The sequence below is a fragment of the Candida dubliniensis genome, chromosome R, assembly GCF_000026945.1.
Source record: "Candida dubliniensis CD36 chromosome R, complete sequence".
Lineage (NCBI taxonomy): Eukaryota > Fungi > Ascomycota > Pichiomycetes > Serinales > Debaryomycetaceae > Candida > Candida dubliniensis.
In genome coordinates this window covers 1,500,729-1,524,455 of record NC_012867.1, presented here as the reverse complement: position 1 = coordinate 1,524,455, position 23,727 = coordinate 1,500,729, and the positions used below count along the sequence as shown (strand labels likewise).

General features: G+C 31.0%; 5 protein-coding genes across 5 annotated transcripts; 2 read left to right on the top strand and 3 right to left on the bottom strand. All coding sequences in view use genetic code 12, as the record gives it.

Moving 5' to 3' along the window:
- Positions 1-8: 8 nt before the first annotated feature.
- CD36_32700 (conserved hypothetical protein) lies at positions 9-1,145 on the top strand (the record flags this gene model as incomplete). The annotated part of the gene is made up of 1 exon (XM_002422176.1): positions 9-1,145. The coding sequence occupies one exon, from the start codon at positions 9-11 to the stop codon at positions 1,143-1,145; it is 1,137 nt and encodes a 378-aa protein (XP_002422221.1).
- A 265-nt stretch (positions 1,146-1,410) lies between these two features.
- On the top strand, positions 1,411-3,519 carry CD36_32690 (conserved hypothetical protein; the record flags this gene model as incomplete). The annotated part of the gene is made up of 1 exon (XM_002422175.1): positions 1,411-3,519. One exon carries the CDS (start codon positions 1,411-1,413, stop codon positions 3,517-3,519), a length of 2,109 nt encoding a protein of 702 aa, XP_002422220.1.
- Positions 3,520-3,953: 434 nt separating this feature from the next.
- Positions 3,954-6,377, bottom strand: CD36_32680 (FAD transporter, putative; the record flags this gene model as incomplete). Its single annotated transcript, XM_002422174.1, has 1 exon — positions 3,954-6,377. One exon carries the CDS (start codon positions 6,375-6,377, stop codon positions 3,954-3,956), a length of 2,424 nt encoding a protein of 807 aa, XP_002422219.1.
- A 1,955-nt stretch (positions 6,378-8,332) lies between these two features.
- Positions 8,333-14,122, bottom strand: CD36_32670 (phosphatidylinositol 4-kinase, putative; the record flags this gene model as incomplete). Its single annotated transcript, XM_002422173.1, has 1 exon — positions 8,333-14,122. One exon carries the CDS (start codon positions 14,120-14,122, stop codon positions 8,333-8,335), a length of 5,790 nt encoding a protein of 1,929 aa, XP_002422218.1.
- A 626-nt stretch (positions 14,123-14,748) lies between these two features.
- Positions 14,749-15,486, bottom strand: CD36_32660 (eukaryotic translation initiation factor, putative; the record flags this gene model as incomplete). The annotated part of the gene is made up of 1 exon (XM_002422172.1): positions 14,749-15,486. One exon carries the CDS (start codon positions 15,484-15,486, stop codon positions 14,749-14,751), a length of 738 nt encoding a protein of 245 aa, XP_002422217.1.
- Between the last annotated feature and the right edge of the window lie 8,241 nt (positions 15,487-23,727).

The window sequence follows — 23,727 nt, the reverse complement described above, 5'->3', positions numbered from 1 at the left end:
TTCCTCCTATGTACCAATCAATGACTGTTCCACCATTTAGACCCTATGGAGGAGATGACATACGAGTTGTGAGTGATCTCTCACGGTTTGATTATCAACCGGATCAAAAAATAAGGTCAAGAAACCCCACTCCACCAAGCACAATCAATGATAATGTTTCCTCCAGCAAATTAACTTTGGACACTATAATCCCCTTATACTCTTCCAAAATAGATGAACGACCCAAATATAGTCCACTAAGGCAACAGGAAGATAGATCAACTCAATATCCATCACCACCATTACAAGTAAAAGAAGAACCAACTATAAATATCCCAAAAAGAGAAAAGAAAAGAGTTCGATATTCAATTGGCGTACAAGTTCCTCAAGATAATGGTGGCAATATCTCAGCAAGCATTCCAGCTCCACCATCACCACCACCGCCTATTCCTCCACCAAAAGATCTTGTTCCACGACTGATGCCATATCCTCAAGATATTAATAATGATAATAACTTACCTCCCATGCCACAACCAACCAGTCAATTATATCCTCAACAACAGTTACCGCCATTACCATACAAAGATACTTCAAGTATAACGTCGCCACAAAAGCGATTAGAAAAGCAATTGATCAAACAAGTTATGAATCGTCCTGTGATTCAATTCAAAGCCGATAGATTTGGACAAAACTATGAAGGAGAGTATTTCACAATCAGTGCCAATTTTGTTATTTATGTGTTTGAAGTTTGTTGTAGTGTTGTTGAAATTGTGTTAAGTTCAATATTATTACAACAAGATAACGACATTGCCGTTGGATTTTATCGATATTTTTTGGCTGATGGAATAATATCATTAGTTGTTTCCCTTTTATTTGCTTTACAAGTGATCAATTACGAAATACGAAATGGGATATTTTATTGTTTGGCAAGCACTATTTGTAAATTCGTTTCATTTATATTTGTAATCAGTCACATATTCCCCCATAACACGTATGGCACTCATGAAATATGGCAAATGAGACGTGGAGTTGGTGCTATCATTATTATTTCCACGTTTCTATGGGTTACAAATATGACAATGTTTGTCACTACACTATATATCTCTAGATTGGATTTACTCGAAGAGTTAAATTTTGATTATAGTGACGTAAATAAAACTAAATAGTATTAGGTTTAATAAGTACGTATATTTTACTAACAAACTTGAATTTTCTTTGCATTTTTTTTTTTTTTTTTTTGCAGCATTCATTTTAAAAAAGAATGTTGGGAATATCAAAAAATTCAAAAACTTAAAGTACCAAAACACAGCTACATCAATATGCTAATTATATATATATATATATATAAGATGTTGTTCATATATTCTTTTTTCTTATTTCTTTGGATTAAATTTTTTAAAATTTGGAATGAAGATATCAAATTATTAAACAATGAGATTAAATTACTTTACAATTGCTGTTATGATCAATGCCTTAGTTCTTCCACCTGAATGGCCAAACATTGTTAAACCTACATTATTTTCACTTAAAGAAACAAAACTGAAATTACTAACATCATTGCAATCATTAATGCCTCAAGATACTCCTTATTATAATGTATCCATTTCCAGTTTGCCAACAATTGATGATGTTGATAAACAAAACATTGTTGATCCACAAACAGAGAATAATAATATTTCATTAATGTTTATTCCTCGAGAATTAATTAATCCAACCATGTTTCAAACTTTAGGACTTGCTAATCTTTTCTCCAACTGGCATGAATTGGTTGAAGGAAATGGAAAAACTCTGGCAGACTTATTATCCAAGAGTCGTTGGTTAAATCTAACTGCGTTTGATCAATTATTAATACCTGAATCATTTAAAACGTTTTTTATTTTCAATACATTAGGTACTACTACTTCTACACCAACCATGACATCATCATCGTCAACATTTTTGAAAAATCCAATCATATTTAAAAAATATGAGAAAGCCAATACTGTGAATAATTTCTTAAGTAAAAGTATTCCATTTGATATGCCCAATTTATTAACATTAGTGGACTATTATATGGTTATTCCTCTGCATGTTAAGAATTTTCATAATGATCATGATAATCCATTGCAAGAAGTTAAAAATTTAACATCATCGATATATCATAAGAGTTTGTTGAATGTACCTGGTGAATATTTACCGATATTCAGGTCACAATTGACTGAAATGAAACCAACGATTGTTTTTATGTTTAATGAAACCACATCATCATCATCATCAACGGGCAAAGTGTCTAGCTTTGCTTATGAAGACAAGTATGGATCAAGCCTTAACCAAGAAGGAAACATGGAGGTTAGTGGTGGTGGTGGTGGTAGCCCTATCATTTCTATTAAAAATTATTTGAGTTCCACAAGTATATCATCATTTTTCGATAAATTCGCTAATATTTGGTTGAAACAAGTTGATTATGATTCATTGATTCACGCCGTTTATTGTAATGTGAATTCACAAGATCAACAATCTAGTTATTGTTTAAAAATACAGAACCAATTGATTCATATTTTACCGGTATTCAAAAAAAAACTTGATTCCAAAAAAGAAGCCGATCCAAATGATAAGCCGAATGGGATTGGATATGACTATACCATAGATATGAATTCAATACAACAAAACCCTGCAACAAATTCTAAAATGGAAGAATTCCCTCAAGAAGAAGAAATTCAATCTCAGGCAATCCGACAATTACATGATAAATTAAGGTTACAAAAGGACAAGACCAAAGGAGTAACATTAGGTTTAGCTCATGAACCGAAAAAAACCATTGAAAAAATTGATGAAAAATTCGATGATAAAATCGATAATAAAAAGACAAAAATAATTGATACTAAAGATTCAATAAAGGGGAAATTAGATGATAAAAAAACCTCTGTTTTAAAACATGTTGGATCAAAATTAGATGGTCTTGATGATAAAACTGATTTATTGGCTGATTCAGTAAAACGTAAAAAGCATCAATTTACAACTTATAAATTAAAACCACGATTATTTGAGAAAAAAAAATCTGCAAATACCAAATATGAACATATCGGGGTTGATGAAACTTATGATGATGACGTTAATGCTTCTTCTTTAGAGGATTGTGATGATATTGAGGATGAGAATATTAGAAAATCTTCCATATACGTTGTTGATGATGACAAACAATACATAAATAAGAGAAATCAAGTCATCGAACCAAAACTAGATTATTCATTATTATCCTTCGCTGCTAATGGTATCCCTGATGAAGGAATAACAATACCACTTTCATCATTAAAATTTGAACAAGAACAAGATGAAAATTTGCATACATTAAACCTCCCACGTCATAAATCATTTAGTCAAATTATTAATTTGCAAACTGGTAAAACGTATCGTAAAAAAAAAAGACAGATCCCTTCTATAATGGACAATAATATTAATGACAAAAATGAACCATGTCAACCAATCACTTGGTATAATATATTTCATTACAGTATATTTGGAGAACCAAAATTCTGTAATGAAGAAATTGAAACCAAATAGTGGGTGATCAACAACAAACAACAAACATCAAACATCAATTATTCTCTGTATAAATTTCTATAATATAATAAGAAGTATATAATACTTTACATTATTCTAATCACAAGAATTGAGTAATACAAGAATAACAGACCATGTAAAAAACTGTAAAATACAAACAAAAAGCAAACGTTGGAACTTGAAATTTAAAACTAAAAAAACGATAAAGTACAAAAAAAATAAAGAAAAAAAAAAATAAAAAGGCCCCACATACATATATATGTATATATATATAGGTTGCATGACTTACATGGTAATCGTTATAAGGAATTGATTCCTCTTTCTTCAAGAAACTTGTGAATATCATTTCCCAAATGTATAGATAATTTCATGGATTTTGAAAGATAATATTGTGTTTCTGTTCGTTTTTCTTTTTTCGAATAGCTCTTAACTTCTCACTGCCATCTTCTAGCACCATTGTTGTTTCCATAATTGTTTTGTTGGCCCCCATAACGATTTGGATATTGATTATGTGGTGAAGAAACACTTCCAGTATAAACTCCGGTAGTACCATAGCTAAACCCTGAATTGCTACTAGTGCTACGTGCACCCATAGATGGAGGTACAGCATTATATGGGTTACCAACAATAGTTGAATTTGGTTGAGTAGGTTCCAGGAAATTTATAGAATCTCTACGTGAATCAGCATCATAATTAGAAGATACATTCGTCAAGGTAGCTCCACCTGGTCCACTAGCATTACGAGATCTGTGATCTGGAGAATCATCATCATATGAATCATAATCATCAAACACAGTACCACCTTGTTGATTACTATGTTCGTGACCTTTCATTGCTGTTGCTCCCAATGCCATCAATTCCATATCCTCAGTATTGTTATTTTGTCCTTTGCTGGCATCACCGCTTTTATTGCCAAACCTAGGCAAGAATGAAACTCGATCATCTTTCATTGGTTGGTATCTTGTATCTGGGTTCTTGTACAACAATGCGAGAACACACGTGATGATGGTGAATAATAACAAAAACAAGGCAAACACTGCATTCAAAATGAAATACACAACAGCCATAACCGATGATACAACATTTGGTTGTTTGAAAACATTTGAAAAAAACATGAAGAACAATGCATTGATAAAATTGATCACACCAATAGTAATGTTGAAGGCATTAGTTCTTTTATCCATAAATGGACGAATCCAAATTAAAATCACTAAATAAATCAATTCAATAACCCAAACAATGACTGCTTGAGGTTGACCTGATTTCTGTAATACTGCCACAATCAAGGATTTAAGAAGAATATAAATTAAAGAAACCAAAATGAACCAATACTTGTCAGCACGAAATTGAACATAAAGGAAACCAAATCGATTCAAAAACTTACCATCACCAAACAACAAATAAGCTGGATTTTTAAATTGACGTACAGATTTTTTACCCATGAGGAAAACTCTTACAGCAGCTTGGAATAACAACCCAAGAGTGATAAACAACAAAAACACAGCAACAATGATAATACCAGCGGAATCATTTGCTGTGAACTCCCAAATACATAATAAACTGATCTGAGGCAAAGCAAGAACTAACAAACGATATATAGTACCTTTAATAATCGATGTCCATTGTTGACGATATTCATGAAACTTCCCTTCATTCATAACTTTGCTTCTAATCAATATTTCGATGATTGCCTTAAACAACATGAGACAAACAATCATCACAAATGCGAAAAAGAATAAAAATTGAATACCAGTCATAAAAATATTGGTAATCTCGATATGTGCCAAATAAGCAACTCTCTGAATCCCTCTCAAGACTAAGATCTTCCCCGACAAATCACTAGCTTTTTCGTTAGTTGAATATAAATTAGGGTCCAATGATCCCGAGGCATTGAAGCTGTCTGAATCTAACTGAATGCTACTTCTTCTGACCAAGTGAGTGATGAATTCCCGTTGTTGGTCAGGCATGGCGAGAACTGAACGTCTGATGAATTTTTTCACAAATTTCTGCACTGACACGGAAAGATAACTAGATTTTAAAATATCGGTTGGAGTGCCTCCAGTGGATTGTAAATACCAATTGGCAATGTCTTGAACAAACCCCACTTTGACAATTCCCAATGACCACATAAAGTTTTGAGCCCACGCAGCAGCAATAGGTGGAACTCTTGCCACGGCCATCATTGCTGTTATAGCCAAAGATTGGAAATAGACGAAAAGCGACATGGAATTTGAAGCAATATGAGCTGCAGTACTAGAATGCCCAATCACGGAAATGACCCCTGAAGTAATAACCCCTAACCCAGAAACAGCGGCAATAGGCCATGCTGCATATTTTGTCTGCACAGTTTTACCGTTGGACAATGTGGTTTCAACACAAGCTAATTGTTCATAGTTTTCAGTGTCGTAAACAATAACACGAACTCTGGCATCCAAATCAGGAATGGTGTATGCAATACCGGGAATATCTTTAGTGACAGATTTTCCCAACGTGTACAGCGAATCTAAATCCAAATGACCACTTGTTAAGGGACACAATGGATTATTTTTAGTGTTACCAGTATTCTGATAATTAATGTCACACAAGGAAATATTTCTTTGTAAAACATTTAACCCATAGGCAATAAGATTAACATTTACACCAACCGTCTTATTATCAATCGATGTTATGGCCACCACATTAAAATTGACAGAATTGTTTCCAGGGAAAAATACAATATCAAAATATGAAGCTGTGAATTGGGAGTTTTCCATACATGTCAAAAGAGAGGACGATTGGATATATCGAGCTCCAGCATTAACTATTGACAATAGAAAGCCAAACCATATAAATATCACTGTCGAACTGGGGAGTAGCATGTTGTATCAATAGAAATTTGCAGATGCTTTATAATTGGCGTGATTTCGAGTAGTTGATATCTAATCCTTGGTAAGCTCTAAACTTGATCAAAATTAAAACAAAAAAAAAAAAAAAATCTGAATCTGAATTCAAGTAAATACTAAATCTGGTAATGAAGATGAAGAATGCAAGGAGGGAGGGTGTGGGATGTTGTATAAATAAATAAGAATTATCTCTTGCAATATATAATCGAAAATACGAATATGAAAAAAGCAAAATGTGGAAATTGGAAGGTAAAGAAAGAAAGGTATCTAGATGGTGGTAGTGATGATGATGTTGTTGTTGATAAGATAAGATAAAATGATGTTGTGTCTTGATATATGTGTAGCCAATTGAAATGTGGTTCTAAATATATATTTTTTTTAAAAAAAATGACAACAAACTTTATTATTGATTGATTAATTGGGCTCTGCCTCTTTTTCTTTTTTTTTTTTTTTTTTTTTTTGGGTGTGAGGAATTGAAAGTGGTGCGTGCAAAAGTGAGAGAAAAAAAAGTGCGCCAGATTTTATTATTATTTTTTTTTCTTTTCTTGTTTGTATTTTGTTATAATAATTATTACTATAAATAAATATATCACAAAATCATTAATTCATTCTTTTTTGTATTGATATACACGACCTTTTTTATTTTATAATTGTTTCTTCTTCTTGGGATATATTATACTACTATTACAGATTATATTATCAAATGCAACAAGACAACAGTGATCAACGTTAGACTTGATCAAGGGTTACTGTTAGCTTGTATCTTCTTTCCATACAAAAAGCTTGTATGTATTCAATCAATCCCTAAGAAACATGATGCCCAATACTAAAAATGAACCACACAAAATTGTGTATAGAATGCTGCCTTCAAGTCAAATCCCTATTATTAAGGTATTACTCAATACCGATAACTTCTTTTTATAACTTTGAGGAATATTATTTTAAAAATATAAACTCGTGATTCTTGCATATCTTTCTCGAAATTTAAGCCTTTACGATGCCGTCATTTCTAAGCAACTTCCCATCCAGCATTTATTCCTCATCTTGTTAAACAGTATCTCTGAAGGAATTAAGATAGAATAACCCAAACGTCCTAGATTATATTAAATGCTATTCTTCTGGTTGGTTTGGAATAAATAATTCCATCTTCCTTTACTGTAAATGCATGTTCGATTGTCTCATCTGTACCTGAAACTTTTTGGATCAACATTGTGTAAGTAGTAACGCACTAAAAATACTTTTCAAAGGCATGACGCAATCTCGTCAATTTTCAATATCTATCCACTTTTCTTCCGCCATTACTCGCTCATCAGGGTTATGAATCTGAAATCTACAATGTTGATTAAATATTTAAAGATCCCTTGAGAAATTGAAAATAAAAATAGGTAACCAGAGCAATATAGATCTTAATGATACTTATATATACAGTGGTGTGGGTGTATCCATAAAGAGGCTATGTTGGATCTGTTTTTATCAATAAATTAAAACCAGGCAATGCTGGAGATGAACAATTGGTCTTTTTTTTTTTTTTTTTCTTGATTATACAAAAGATCTTGGACACAGGTTATCACAATTGACCGAATTAGCAACCAAGTCTGAAACTTACACCCACTGAAATCCACATGTATAGCAAGCAGCCCTACATATTCTCATACTCTTTTGTAGTTACATTTCCAATATCTACATTTCATAGAACAGCTAACATGGTTAAAAAGGAAGAAAAGTGAAATAGAAACTAAGGTGTAATCGTATTTTGGAGCTTCAATCTTTAATCCCAAAGTTTTAGTTACTGTTGAATTTCCATTGTATGCGAATAAACACGAAGAAACTCCGAATGTTTCGTTCAACCTATCATCTTTTACATAAAAAAACTAAAGACAAATGAAAAAATAATTACTTTACATAAATATGTTCTCTTTCAACATCACTAACTAGTAAGGAATACCATTTGTAAGTCTTTGGAACTCATCATAACCTTTAGTGTAGAAACTTTCCATCGATTTCTTAATCAATTTTCTAAAGTACAATGCTGCTTCCTTTTCCGATTTAGTTGGAACAAATCTTTGTCGTAAATTCTTTATTGTATTTTCTTTAAAACATGGTAATCCACTTTCCAACATTGGAGTTATGGATCTCACAATAAATTCCATGTATGGACGACAACTCAAATAACCTTTAACACATAACTCTTCAAACCATTTAAATGACTGAGTTTGATCATTACCTCCTAAAACCATAATCATTTCATGAGTCAATTTGAATGGTGCAGCCTCAAACTTAACCCCACCAGGAACAATATCAAAACAAAATCCGAAATCAATGTGTAAAATATGACCTTGATCATCATACATAATATTACCATTATGACGATCTTTGAATTGTAATAAATAAGAAATAATCGAATAAGCTGCCAAAGATTTAATTAAATTATTTCTTGCCGTTTGGAATTCAATCAGATTTTCAGGACCAAATTTAGTAATGAAATATTCATATAATCCATTAACTGCTTCTCTTCCTAACATATCTCTCGAAGTAGAATTTGGTAAAACATCAATAACACCACATCCGGGAGCAGTTGCAGTAACTCTATAGGGGAATACATACAAATCTAATCCGGCATTACTCCAAATGGTTCTAAACATTGAAATCAATTGTAATGCCAACACATCTTGACGACAATCATCACCAACTTTGAAAATAGCACTTTGCCATTTCTCAATTTCAAATGCCTGTTTGTGACCTTGTTCATCATAATCAACCAATTCTTTCTTAATTTTGAATGTTGCCATAAATGGTGCCTTGGCATGCGATTGTAATGGTCTACCCAGTTTACGGTTGATATCAACAACAACCCCATCAGGGTTGGATGGTAAATACACCCCTGGTTCAACTTTAATTAAAGCCATTTCTTCATCGATTTTTTCCTTCTTTTCAGCTTTAGATTTCTTAATGTAAGGTTTCAATTTCCCAGAAATACTAGTGACTTCATTGAAAAATCCAAATTCTTTTTCATAAAACTTCAAATCATGAGCACTGAAACTTTTCAACATTGTTTGTTGAATACGATCCAAAGTTGGTTTCAAATCATCTGGGTCTTGACTATCTTCATCTTTATAACTATTAGCCAACATATTCCAAATAATTTGATGGGCAAATAATTGTGACACTTTAGCAGTCTCGACAATAAATCGCTCAACATAACCTTTATAATCGAATCTCAATGACTGGACTATTTGTGGTACATAAAAGAATGTCAAATTAACATCATGGCTCTCTAATGATCTCATGGTATACTGTAAAATGTATGAATTGGACCCAAATGGTGGTAAAAATAATGTGATACTATCAATAGGAGATAATGGAGCCCAAAACAATAAATGATACGATGGCATATGGGTTCCAGCATTGATACCAATAAAAAATTGTACTGCATCAGGGTAACTAATGGCAGGTAATGGGTCCTTAATTATCAATTGTTGCAATAACTCATCTAAACTCTTTAATTTGTATCTCATAGCCAAATTCACGGCCAAAATTGGATCGATTTCATAAGCAAATTTAAGGTGTTGTCCACCAATCTGTTGGTTAACATAAGTACCACTAGTATCTGAAGGATTCATTGAATTTAACCATACAGTAAATTTACAAATCTCATCATCCATAAAATATAAAAGAATTTTCGATTTCATATCAATTAATTCCAGTTGGAAATTGTTTAATCCAGTGACAAATTTGGCAACTTCTTTCAAAAGTATTAATTCACTCTTAAATTTCAATTTGTTGCCACCAAATGGATAAGTACTTTTTTGTCTAAACCAAGTTAATGCACCATCCAAAATTAATTCACTCAAATATTTGCTACTTCTTGATCCTAATTTGATATGATACTGTAACAATTCAAAAGAAAATTTAATTAATTCAAAACGAACCAAACGAGATAATGGATGATAACTGGCAATCTTTAAATTTTCCAAACCTACTTCAACAAATCTCGTGAAAATCTTTAATAAATGATCCAGTTGATTTAATGTGGCTTCAAAATTGGATGCAAATAACCTAATAATTTCTAAATGAGGAGCAAAATTTTTCTGAGCAATATCAGCTTCCTTATTAACCAATGTTCTATTACTGGGTGCATATTCCATTTTCTCAAATTCTGGATGAACAAGATCAAATTCTTGTGAGAATACCCCCTTGCGTAATTGTATAGATTCTTCCCATTTTTTGGCAATTTCACTCAATAAAAGTACCGATAATTGTGGTTTATCCTTCATAACGGCAAACCAAACTCCACTTGCGGTAATCATAATCAGTGGAACAAACATTGTGAATGGGATTTCCACTAAATATCTAATCAATTCAGCATTGTTAACATCACTCAATAAAGTTAACCCAGCAATTTCACTCAATAATTTCATAATCTCATCGTTGGTCGGATAATCAAATCCACTATCTCCTGGAATTAATCTGGCTTTAATGTAATAAACTTTTTCTCTAATGGCTTGGAAGGCAAAATCAGTTTCCTCGTCAGTACGCAATGGCAACTTATTCATGATTTCAGTAACAAAATTACTTCTCCATGACAATTGAGAAACAATAGTGGGCAAGGCATTCAAATTGGAGCTGTTGGCATAGGTAATTGCTGACCATTCACGATCATTGGATGAAATGGCACCAGCCATTTCCAAGGCAAATGATAACCCAAATTGGACTGGACTATCAAACAGTAAACTTTCATTGGCAGAAATGTACGATTGAATTAAACTCTTGACATCAATGTTACATTTGTGTAACAAAATTTTGAGCCAATGCTTACACTTATCATGGAATCTGTTAAATGTACTGGTTCTCCAATGATAGTCGTCGGACATGGACACTTTAATACCAGTACATCTGGCTCTAAATACTGTGGTTGGTTCGTATTCATGAACATCAGCATCGGCAATACTATCAAATAATAAAGTCAATAAATCAAACAAAGCAAATAAACTCTTTTTGTGGCATAACGATGATGGCACTTTGCTTATTAATAAATCACAACATTGCATAGCGGCATCTTGCATTTCTGGAACTGGGTAACAACAGCTAATCAACATAGTTGTCAATTGTTCCGCTATATGGTCAGCACTGAATTGTTTGTTGGCACCAGTGTTAATCAATTGAATGAAATCTTTGACAATTTTAAATGAAATATGTCCCAAATATTTATCAACACCTGATATTTTAATTGTTGGATCAGTGAAATACAATAATGAGTCAGAACAATTACCATTTCTAACTCTTAAAGATTCAACAAACACCGCAGCAGACAAAAACATCAATTTTGGGTAAGATAAACTACGATGGACTTCAAAAATGTTGCCCAAATAATGACGATGGTCTTTGATGTTATGATTAGAAGAACCTCTTCTCAAAACAGTGTTCAACTCAATTGAAGTTTCAGTTCTGTCCCACGACAATTCTGAAGCTAATGGTGGCGAATTATAAGCAATTCTTTCTAATTCACTTCTAAAAGTTTTGGTATTTTTTGAATTGATATTGTATCCATGAACAACCATATTAAACCAAATGTTTCTAAACAAGTTGATAGTAATTGTACTTTTAATCTCTAACGGCTTTTCACCTAAATGAACATCAGGCAACAATGCTGCTAATGGTTTCAAATAGATGGCAATTTGATCGCCAACTTCACTAATTTCGTTATGGGATCTATGGTGCTCTAATTGTTGAACATCACCTTTACTATTGATTGCTTGTAATAATTCATGAAGATACACCGTAAACAAGGGGTTGGATACTTTTAACTTTTCAGCAAGTAATACTTTACTTTCAGTCAAATAACCCATCATAACCATATTTTTCTTCTCTAATGCATCAAATGATATTTTATTTAATAATCTAATTAAAATAACAAACTCACGTTCAGGTAAAAATGGTGCACATGAACTCAACGCTTTCAAAATCAAAGGTCCAATTGGTGAATCGATTTTGTTGACCTTTTGAGATAAAATAGTACAGGTTAATGCTGGGACACTTTCATCATTACATTTTTCACAAACTTCAATAATACCTGTCACAGCATTTTCACAAACTTTACGGTAATCATTCTCATCAAATTCACTGGAATTAGCACCTTTGCTAAAAGCTTGTGAGAAAGAAGTAAATGAAGTTCTTCTAGATGACATTGGAGATGCAAATGCATCTCTTCCTGATAAATTATCTCCTGCACTTAAGCCGGTATTAAATCTTTTGGCACTTTTAGAAGGTAATAATAACCCTTCATTAGTAACAAATAAAAGATTTGTTAATGAATAAATTGTTGTGACCACGGTATCTTGAGGCAATTTTTTTGTACCTAACCCAACAGCTTTGGAAGCTTTCAAACAATAATTTGGATCTAATTTAGGATTAGCAATAACTGAAGTGAATGCTCTGGTCAATGATGGTCCAATAGATTCATCCTTATAAACTAATAAAGAGCCAAATTCAAAAATAGTCAACCCTAAATCTGGATCCAACATGACATCTCTTATTTCAATAGACGATCTGAATAATTTTCTTGATGTTTTCAAATCCAAATTATCAGTAAACATACCACAACTCAAAATTTGTAAATTATGACTTTTGGCCAAATAACCCAATTTCAAACGATCATATGTTGAGTAAACAATATAAGTTTCTCCTCGGTCCAAAAATTCCAATTTACGTAAAGCCAATCCAGTTAAATTGTTGATAATATCCATATGAGCTCTTGAAAAATCCAAATTGTCTTTAGCGAAAATAGCCAGATTCGATTTATCATCGACTTGATCATACTTGTTGGCAACTTTTTCTAAAATATAATGCAACAAAGATTGATCTTTATTATTAATAATTCCATTAACAATAGCACACATTAATCTCGACAAACTTTCCAAGTATAAAATTGGTGAAAAATTGATAACAAAATCACGAGTCAACAAATCTTGGAATTCATTTGGTTCATCATAAAGATAATCAGTATAATTCTCCACATCATTCAAAAAATCTGCATCATCAATGTTTGAATCCAAAGCAATGAAAATTTTATAAGCTCTAGAAGAAATACTTAAAAATTTGGCATTTTGATTAAACCCATCCAATACTCCTGTTAAAGTCAAGAAATGAGTCAAATGAAGGTTCATATTATCGAAAAACTTTTCAATGAATTCTTGGAAAATATCAATAACTTCATCCAAATATTGTTTGGTATTCTGCATGGCAAGATTGATCAAACCAGTGGTTAATTTTTCTCCTAATAAACTCCATGGTGAGAAGGTGGCTGAATTAGAAACAATCGAATAAGCAAATTTTTGATCTGGCAATTCAAAGAGATAAGCTTTAAATTTGTTGATTAAAGCTTGGATTTGAGAATCAACTTTCATAGGTTCTTTAGTGGCATCACTAAGGGCAATAATCACTTCGTATTCCTTTTTAGCAATGGCAACTTCAGATAATCTATCACGATGCAAGATTCCACCACCACTACCACCACTACCACTGCCATTACTTATGCTGCCGTTCAATTTACCTCTAGGGTTGAGCAATTTGGGAGTTGCAGATAATAATTTAGAAAAATCATCTTTTTGGATCCCAGTATTGACTTCTTTTAAATTTGAAGATGGGTTTTGAACTGTTAATTCAGCCAATTTCTTTAAAGCTTCAGCACGGATTGAGCCACGGGTAATCCCTGAATAATCCATGATTTTGTCTGTTCTTTCTCTTTTTAATAGAAAAAAAAAAAAAAAAAAAAATTATCTCTAGCTAGTGAAGTCTTCAAGTAAAGATAAAAGAGTTAAAGATATCAAGTGATAAATAAGAAAAAGAAAGAAGAAGATAGAGAATGAATCAAACAGCTTTTTAAATGATATAATTGGTGTTGATGTTGGTGTGATTTTTGTTTTTTGTTTTTTTTTTTTTGGGTTTATTTTCTCTTGTCCACATGCGTTTTTGTGAACTTTACAATTTTCCGTTGTGCTGGCAAAGGAAGAAACTTTTTTTTTTTTCGATTTCGCACATGTCGATGAAGAAAAAGAAGAAGAAAAGTGGAGTATGCACGTGATTGGTTAATTAAAAGATTTCAATTCTTACCCCAACTAGGGAATTTCTTTAAACCTGCCTTGTTGGTTATTGAATCTCGATCAATCCAGATTTAGGGTTTATTTTATTAAGATTTCCTTCAACTTAATAATAATTCAATTATACAATCAAGTTTGCAAAAAAAAAAAAAAAAAAAAAAAAATTTTTACTTTGTTGATTAGTTGGGGGAGATATATTCTAACACTCTATACACGCAAACCTTCTGAATCCTATACTTTGACAAAACAGTTTAAGAATATGTTTCGATCAAAGTATCTCTTAAATTGCCTCCAATGGCATCTGGTTGGGCATCTTGTAATCTGAAAATAGATTCAATAACTGACAATTCAGGAGCAGTTGTATCCAGACCAGCAACACTGAGCCAGTCATTAACAACCATACCGGCACCAACCACCGATGAACCTCTATTCACAGTACCAGCAACTAATGGAACTTGTAATAAAGATGACAATTCTTCTTGGTCTTGTATCGAAGTTTGAGGATGGACCAATCCACCTTGATTACTCAATGCACAGTATGAGCCAACTAATACATTACCAGCAATAGTTTGACGGAACACTTCTACACCCAACACATCAGCAATTAATTCTTCAGTTTCTCTTTCAATATCAGGATGAACCAAGGCAACATAATCATTACAACATATGACATTACCCAATGCCGATAATCTTTCTTCTACTCTTTGTATTTTAATTGAATCAGGTAAAGAATTTCTTAAATGCATTAATTCTTGATCAGTGGTTTGAGTTGGGACTAATAATCCTCTTCTGTTACCAGAAGTCATTCGACCAACAATACGTGTACCAGCAATGGTTGTATGCACGATTGGAATGACATCACCTAATTCAGCTTCAAAAGCAGAATAAAAGTTTTCTGATCCACCAACGGCAACTAAACAATATGAGTTGGTTAAATTGGAAAAGACACCAACTTCGTTAGAGTTTTCAAATTGAGTTCTAGTAGCCATAATGTGATCCAATAAATTAAAATATGAGATGGAGGAAGTTGAAGTTGTTGATTTATTTATTTATTTATACTGCAAGTATATGTGATAATACAAATATGAAAGTAAGTTTTAAATACCCTAAATTGTGTTAAAAGATATGAATAATCCTTTTGTTGTGTAAACAATTATGACTAACTTTTGAAAAGGGAAAAAAAAAAAAGAGGCCATCTCATCATCATCATTTTTCAATCTTTTGATGATACAATGGCAAAAAAAAAAAAAAAAAAAAGAGCGTAAAGGTCGTGTGTATGTTTCACAATATTTGTAAGTATATAAAGGTCTACCAATAATGTATGAAATAATACAATTTGTTCATATTAGGTGAAATCTTTGATGGATGAATCAAAATTAGAGGAATGGAATACTATTTATAAAGAATCTTGTAAACGTTTCGGTACATATATTTGAAGTAAATTGAACAAATGTGTCAAAGCCATTATGATTTATATTGCTATTTGTGCATTTACATTTATAATTACAAACGAAAATGGAATACATTATGTATTTCGATTATTTAGAGTTAGACAACAGATTGAGTATTTAGTAAAATGATTATTTGTTTGTTTAGATTAAACGATTTTGAAGAGAAAATTTTTTGAATAAAATTGTTGCGAAATGAATGCTGAATATAATATGCTACATCTAGTAAAACCATACTAAAAAAAAAAGAAGTATGACAACTTCAACAAATTTCTTGTAAAATACTTACCAGTAACAATTGATATTATTGTAAGTATTTCAGCACTTGTATGTGACCAATAATTTAAATTGTATATTCCTAGAGAGAGCCATATTTGAGGTAGAATTTGTAGTCACATTGAAAGGTTTCCAACATTTTGAATTTTCTGAGGAAGAGAACCGGTTGTCATCACACAAAAGTCAACACCAGTACCAAAAAGATATCGTGAAAAATTAACGTTTCCGGGAACGACTATGTCTTGGACAAACTTATAGGTTAATAATCTTGCCATAAAGCGATACATGCTCTTGACTGAAATCGTCATCATAAAACGGGAATTTAATCTTTCGTGAGATATTTTTTTTAACGATATTGAAAAATTTACAAACTTATGGAACGCAAAACATTTTTTTTTTTTTTTTTTGTATTTTGTATTACATGCCATATTATGAATATGGTCTGTTATAAACACCCTTTAAAGTTGAAAAAACTTTCTCTTTAATTAAAATAGGATATGAGAAAACCGATGATACACACTGTGAAAATTGTTCACTCATTGCATAGCCTAATGGTATTGACATCGTCACAACTTTTTTTTTTTTTTTTTTTTAACCGATCAAGTTCATTGGGGAGCTGGAGGGGGGGAAGGGGGAGGGAGGGGGGTTTATTATATAAATTATAGTCAAAATAAAGCCCATACCTAACATACAATTCAGTAACTCTCTTCTATTTCCAATTGGGTAGCATATAGTAGTTTTATAAGAGTAATTATTATTATTATTATTATTCTATTGGCATGCCAAGACAATTCCACTAGATTTTCACTCCGCCACAAGTTATACTTATTAATGATATTTCAAAAATTTAAGTATATTCTTTTTTTTTTTTTTTTTTTTCTCTCTCTCTCTCCCCATTGAAGTTAGTTAGTGGTTGTTGTTGTTGTTGTTGTTGATGAAGGTTTCGGTGTTTGAAAAAAAAAAAAATAACACAATGCAGACTCTTTTTTTCTTGGCAAAACATGGGTTAGCTAGTTGGTTAGTTAGTGGGATTTGAAAGATTTAAATTTTGGGGTTTTTCCATGGTTTCCCATTTTCTAAATGCCAAGTATTCTAAAATAAAGTGGGAGTGGGGGGAGTAAGGGGGGGTGGTGGTAGTAGTAGTAGGTTTAAGATTTAAGGGTTCAATATGTTGATTTATAATCTGGATAAGTTCGAGGATGTCTTTTTTTTTTTTTTGAATGAATGAATGAATACATAGTGTAAGGAATTAGTAAGAAAAACTATACTTGTATATTTTACAAATTGTTAGACTTGACTAATTTTTGAGAGACAAGATAGAAAGGAGGGAGAGGGAGAGGCAGTGTCAGTTATAACAATTAAGAGTTCGCCGCCCCCCCCCCTCCCCCGTTTTCTTTACAATTCAAATCCACATTAATTTCTGAGATAAGCTATAAATAGATAGATAACTAATTCCAATGGTCATTATTGTTTATTGTTCTTTTTTTTTTTTTTACAAGTTATCTTGGATAAGAAGTAGAGGAATACAAATGGTTTGTTATACTAGGTTATGTATTTTTGAATTAGGTTTTAGTTTCAACCTCAACGTATTTTTTTATTTGAGTTTTATTATTATTATTATTATTCTCTTCCTTCTTCTAGCCCCTTATGAATATTATCGGATAAACATATAAACTAAAAGACAATACAACAAATAAAGGGGGGGGGAGGCAAAGAAAACTTGGGGAGTTTGACCATTAAAATGAGGCTGAGTAACTACCAATTGACTATTAATGTTAATGTTAATTTAAAATATCAATATCGATTTAAATATCCAATTTGGGATAACATACATATTCTCTTCCTTTCCATACGTAAAAATTTAATACTATTTCTTCTTAATATAATATTTAAACAACAATTAACGAGATTTAGTGATTTTCATAAGTATAAATAAGCATGTAGGGTTAATATATATAGTAAGTGGTACTAGAAGTGTTTAGTACTGTAACAACTAAAAAAAAAAAAAAAGCCTTGCTTGAATATACAAACCAACAACAACAACAACAACAACGGGATACAAAATTGAAATTGTGTATAGATTATACTTGTTGTGTGGAGTGGTGTAAAGATATAGATGACGGTTTTGTTTTTTTTGTATCGAACTTATCACCAAATTAGTTAGTTATAAGTTGATAACAGCAACGATTGAGAGATTATAATCGCATCGGATCGATTTCCGGGTGGGTCAGACATACATTTAATCAATAACTTTGGTGATTTGTGAAATTCAATTATTATTAGGGAAAAAAAAAAAAAAAAAAAAAAAAAGAAGAATTCGTAATAATAATAATGATAATAATACAACTATTTTATGCAGATAGTGTTTTTTGCAGGGATTATTTGTTATAATTTTCAATTATTATAATCCTAGTAAATAAAGTATAATTTGCTGTTGGCTTTGGGTTTGGGGTTTGGGGTTTGGGTTATTGACCAAATCCCCCATTCCATCTCCCCCTTTTTTATAACCATCATTAAATAATGTAACATGAAACTTATAAAGACGACTAAATAGACTAAGATAACATATCCTTCAAAGAGAAGGAAGGATGGGGGGGAAATAAAATAAAAAAGAAAAATCCCTCAAATTATACAATAATAATCTCCACAACAGAAAATCTCTTAGAAATTTCATATCCAAGTAACATTACTTAATCAATATTACATAATGTTAATTAGATAAGTAAGTAAGTAAGTAAGTAAGTAATGTTTTAATATGTGTGGATCTCTTTGTGCCCATGTGGGTGTGGGTGTGATGCAATATGGGTGGTGGTAAAAGAGTAAAGAACAACAAAATGTGATCATCAACCACAAAGAAAAAAAAAAATGAAAAATGAAATTGTTTAGTTAGTTAGTTAGTTAATTAACAAAAAAAAAGAAAGAGAAAGAGAAGGAAGGAAGGGAAGGAAGGAGGGGGTGTAAAAAAAACAAAAACAAAAAAAGAACATCTTGTGATATCCGTAATATAGACTCAGCCAACTTCTTGTTCTTCTTTTTTGTTTTTTGTTTTTTTTTTTTCCCCTTTCTTTTATTAGTGTCAATTTGATCTGTTATTCTTCCTATTCTATATACACTTGATAGTAGGAAAAGAAAGAAAGAAAGAAAGAAAGGAATCACCGAAATAAGCCTATGCCAAGAAAACTGGTGAATGAAAAAAAAAAACACGAGCATTGAAATTTCTTTTTCTTAATCGTTTGTTAATTTTGTGTAATGTGTGTGACTAACCCATGGAAAGAAAAAGGAAAAAGGAAAAAGGAAAAAAAAAAAAACATCAACCAAAATAGGAAATGTTGAATTGAATTGAGGGTATCTATTATTATTATTATTATTATTATTAGGCAAAAGTAATAATGGTTATTATTATAGTAGTAGTAGTAGTAGTTAAGCCTGAAGATAAGGAAGGAAAGAACATATATGGAATCAACTAGAAAATGAGGGAGAAGAGAGGAGAAGAGAGGAGGCGCAGGAATATTCAAAACAATTATAATAATAATTTTAATAGTCAATTAATCAATTTTCCTATTTTATATCTTACAGACCACATAAATACCACAAACTTATTATTATATTATATTATATTATATTATATCGAAAATGTCTTTCTTTCAAAGTTCTTTTTTTTTTTTACAGGTTATGTAAGTTAACTTAAATTTCGTATCAACCAACCAAACCTAACCAACCGTTGATTCCATATTTCCAGTGAGATTTGTCTTGACGTTATTGTCGTTTGGTTAAAAAAAAAAAAGAAAGAACAAACAAACAAACAAATGTGGTGCTTCCCCAATTAGGTTAAATTTAAGAATATCATATCTATTAACTAAAGTAATAATTGAACGCAATTTATTATTAATATTTTAATATTGTTTTTTTTTTTTGGTTGGTTTAATTCAAATAGGACCAATAATTAATTAATTAATTAATTTTAAACTCTTCTTGTTAAATAACAATATTAGACAAACAAACAAACAAACAAACAAACTAAACTAAACCTAGAACAAATCGAATTGTTGTCGAGAAATTACAACCGATAAACGGAACCAAATTGAACCAAATAAAACCAAACTGGAAATTTGCCATATTTGCAATCATGTGACTTGGATCACTTTACAATTTAGTGCAACATATCATTTGCGTTTTTTTTTTTGGCTGTCTATCTGTCTGTCTATCTATCTATCCCTCGCTTAATTAATTACTGACAATTTCAAATTCCAAAAAAAAAAAGTAATGTAGAATTGACATATGCTTAATTGTTATTTTTGTGATGATACTGGTGATGGGTGTTGTTGTTGTTGTTGTTGTCGCAATGACAGGTGGCGGCACTATAATATAAAACAAAATTTGAAGGTTGATAATAACAACCTTATTTATTGTTAACAAAAGTTCAAAATTTGCGTTTTCCTTTCTCTCTCTCTCTCTCTCTCTCTCCCTACTATAATAATAATAATATAATCTAATGTATCAATCAAACAAAGAATAGTGAGTAATCTATCTAGTTTATCGATTGCTTTCCTTTGCTTTGCTTTTTTTTTTTTTTTTTATCTCCGCTGTGTTTGTTTGGTTAACTAAAATTATCATCATTGATCATTAAATGTCAAGTAACAGAAACAAGAAACAATTAACATTAATGATGAGAAATTAAATTATATCAAACTTTTAAATCCGTCGGAGATGATAATGATGATAATGAGTATGATGAAGATGATGAGTATGAAAAAGAAAATAGGTCCAGACCTTTTTACAATAACAATGACTTCAGTAGTGGTAGTGATTATGGTTGTGGTCATAGCCGTTAGATTAATCTGAAACTTGTGGACAATTACAAGAATGTGACAAAATGCATGATATCATCCAATACTTACATATCATATCATATCATCTCATATTTACATATACAGCAATTTTAGTATGTATGTATATCCATCTGTGTCATGAAATGATGAAATATCTATCATTTATCGTTTAATCTTACTAAGTTTTTTTTTTTTTTTTTTTTTCTGTTCTTGATAGATCTGCATATATGTATGTATGTATGTACGTATATATGTGTAACATTTAACGTTTATTTTTCAACGTTCTGTCAAAAAAGAGCGATCGGTCCGTAAGAATGTTCCATCTTATAGGAATACATAGACAACACATAAAACATTTATTCAACTTTACTTACCCTTTTTAAACTTTTTCTTTTTCTTTTTTTTTTTTTTTCTCCATAAGGAGAAATTGATACCATTTAATTTAAGTGTTGTTATATTAATGGGAAAAAAAAAAAAAGAAAACCCTATAGTTGGTTGGCTATGATTTATGCGGTTTTGATGGGCTAAACATTTAACCCAAATATTACCAGGGGGTCGGAAAGAGGCAAAAAAAAAGCAAAACAAGCAAAAAAAAGCAAAAAGTTAAATATTGTCTTTTCCTCCTGGTGGTGGTGGTGCTGCTGGTGCTGCCCTGTATCAACTCTTGTTGTAGTAGCCTATTGTTCATTTGTGGACAATAGCTTCGCTTTTAATGTTGTCCACCATTCTCTTGTTTTTTTTTTTTTTTTGTTTATCGGACCGAAACACAGAAAGAAGGAAAGTTGTGTAATATATGTTTCATATGTGTGTTTTTATATACATATATGCGTTTGAGTTTGCCTTTGGGTTTGCGTTTGCCTTTGGGTTTGCGTTTGCGTATATGCGTATATGTATAAATCATAATTGTTTCTCACCTAATGATGATATTTATTAGCAGATTCCATTTAAAGTACCGAATATCCCCCCAATTAATTAATTAATTACTCTCCTCTCCTCTCCTCTCCTCTCCTTGATTTGATTTGATTTGATTTATCAAAAGAATGAGTTTTTTTTTATTTTATTCGATGCATATTGACATTATACGTATAAAAAAAAAAAAAAAAGCCCAGTTTTTTGATTTGATTATGTCATTTCTTTTTTTAAGATTTGATGCTTTTTTTTTTTTCTTGTTGGAATTGTAACCGAGAAACAAACATAACATAACATAACATGACATAACTCTTGTAAGCATAGTATACATATATCGGCGAAAAACAAAAATATAAAACCGGTATGTATGCGGCCATATATACAAGATATAATATATATGTGACAACAAAATAACAAGAATAATTAATGTTTCTTTTGTTTGGTTTTGTTTGGTTTTGTTTCTTAGGGATGGCCAAACTTAAGAAACAAAAAAAGTATATGTCTAGGTATATAATATTATTGATATTGGTGTGATATATATCTAGGTATATGATAAAAAAAAAAAATGACAAACTAAAAAAACAATAGATTTAGTTTTTCTTTTTTTTTTTTTAAACTATGCGTTTCTTTCTCTTATTATTATTTTTAATTGATTGATTAATTGATTGATTGATTGATTGAATGATTAATTGATTGATTGTAAGTTTCATCGGAAATGTCTCCGTTGCAGGAGGACTATAGAAAAACTAATTAATACAGAGTTTAACAATCAAAATCAAGAGTTACTTTGGAAATTTCTTTTTCTTGTTTGTTTGTTTGTTTGGGGGGAAGGAGAGGGAGTTTCTTGCATGTATCTTTCATTTTTGTTAATACAAGTATAAAGTGAAAAAAAAAAAAAAAAAAAATTACTTTGTTGTAATCTGTGTATTGTATGTGTGTGTTGTATGTTGTGTGTAGGGGTGGTAAATAGATAGATAGATAGATAGATAAAGATCCAAAATATCTTAATCGGACCGGTTCTTTAAAAAAAAAAAAAAAATATACCAATACATGTAATATCTGGACACATATCATGATGAGTGGTGAATGGTGGTGAGTGGCGGTGACAAGAATTCCTGCAAGTCTAAGAGCTACCAATATATACATATACATATAACATATATGCAAAGTATTGGTTTGTGTGTGTGTATGTGTGGTTAGAATCGTTTTTTTTTTTCAATTTTAAGGTTATATTTCCCGAAAATTGACAGATTTCCATATCTGAGACTTTTTTGCTTTAGTAGGATTTCCTTTTTTAATAATTCTTCTTTTTTTTTTTCAGTTTACAGTTTATAAATGGTTTTGTGTATAATATGCATGTATAAAGTGTTAAACAATGCAAAAAGAATGTGGAACTAACAAAAAAAATAAAAAAAGTTGTTATTATAATTTTTGTTTCGGGATAGAAAATACGTTTGGGTGATTATGAAAAAAAAAAAAAAAAAAGAGACTTTCAATAGTTACTACCCAGAAGTTTTATGTTTTGGGGGATTATTTTGAATTTTTTAATGCTTTAGTTAATATAGAATGATTTTTTTTTTTATCTTATTTCTATTGAGGAGAAAGAGAGAAAGACAGAGGAGGAAGGAATACTTTGTTTTAAAATGTGAAATCTATACATGCACAACATACACAAATACACACATTACATAACCTAACAAACATACACCCCGTTCAACTTTGTTTATATTCTCTCAACTATAACCTCAATTTCAACTCTATAATAGAT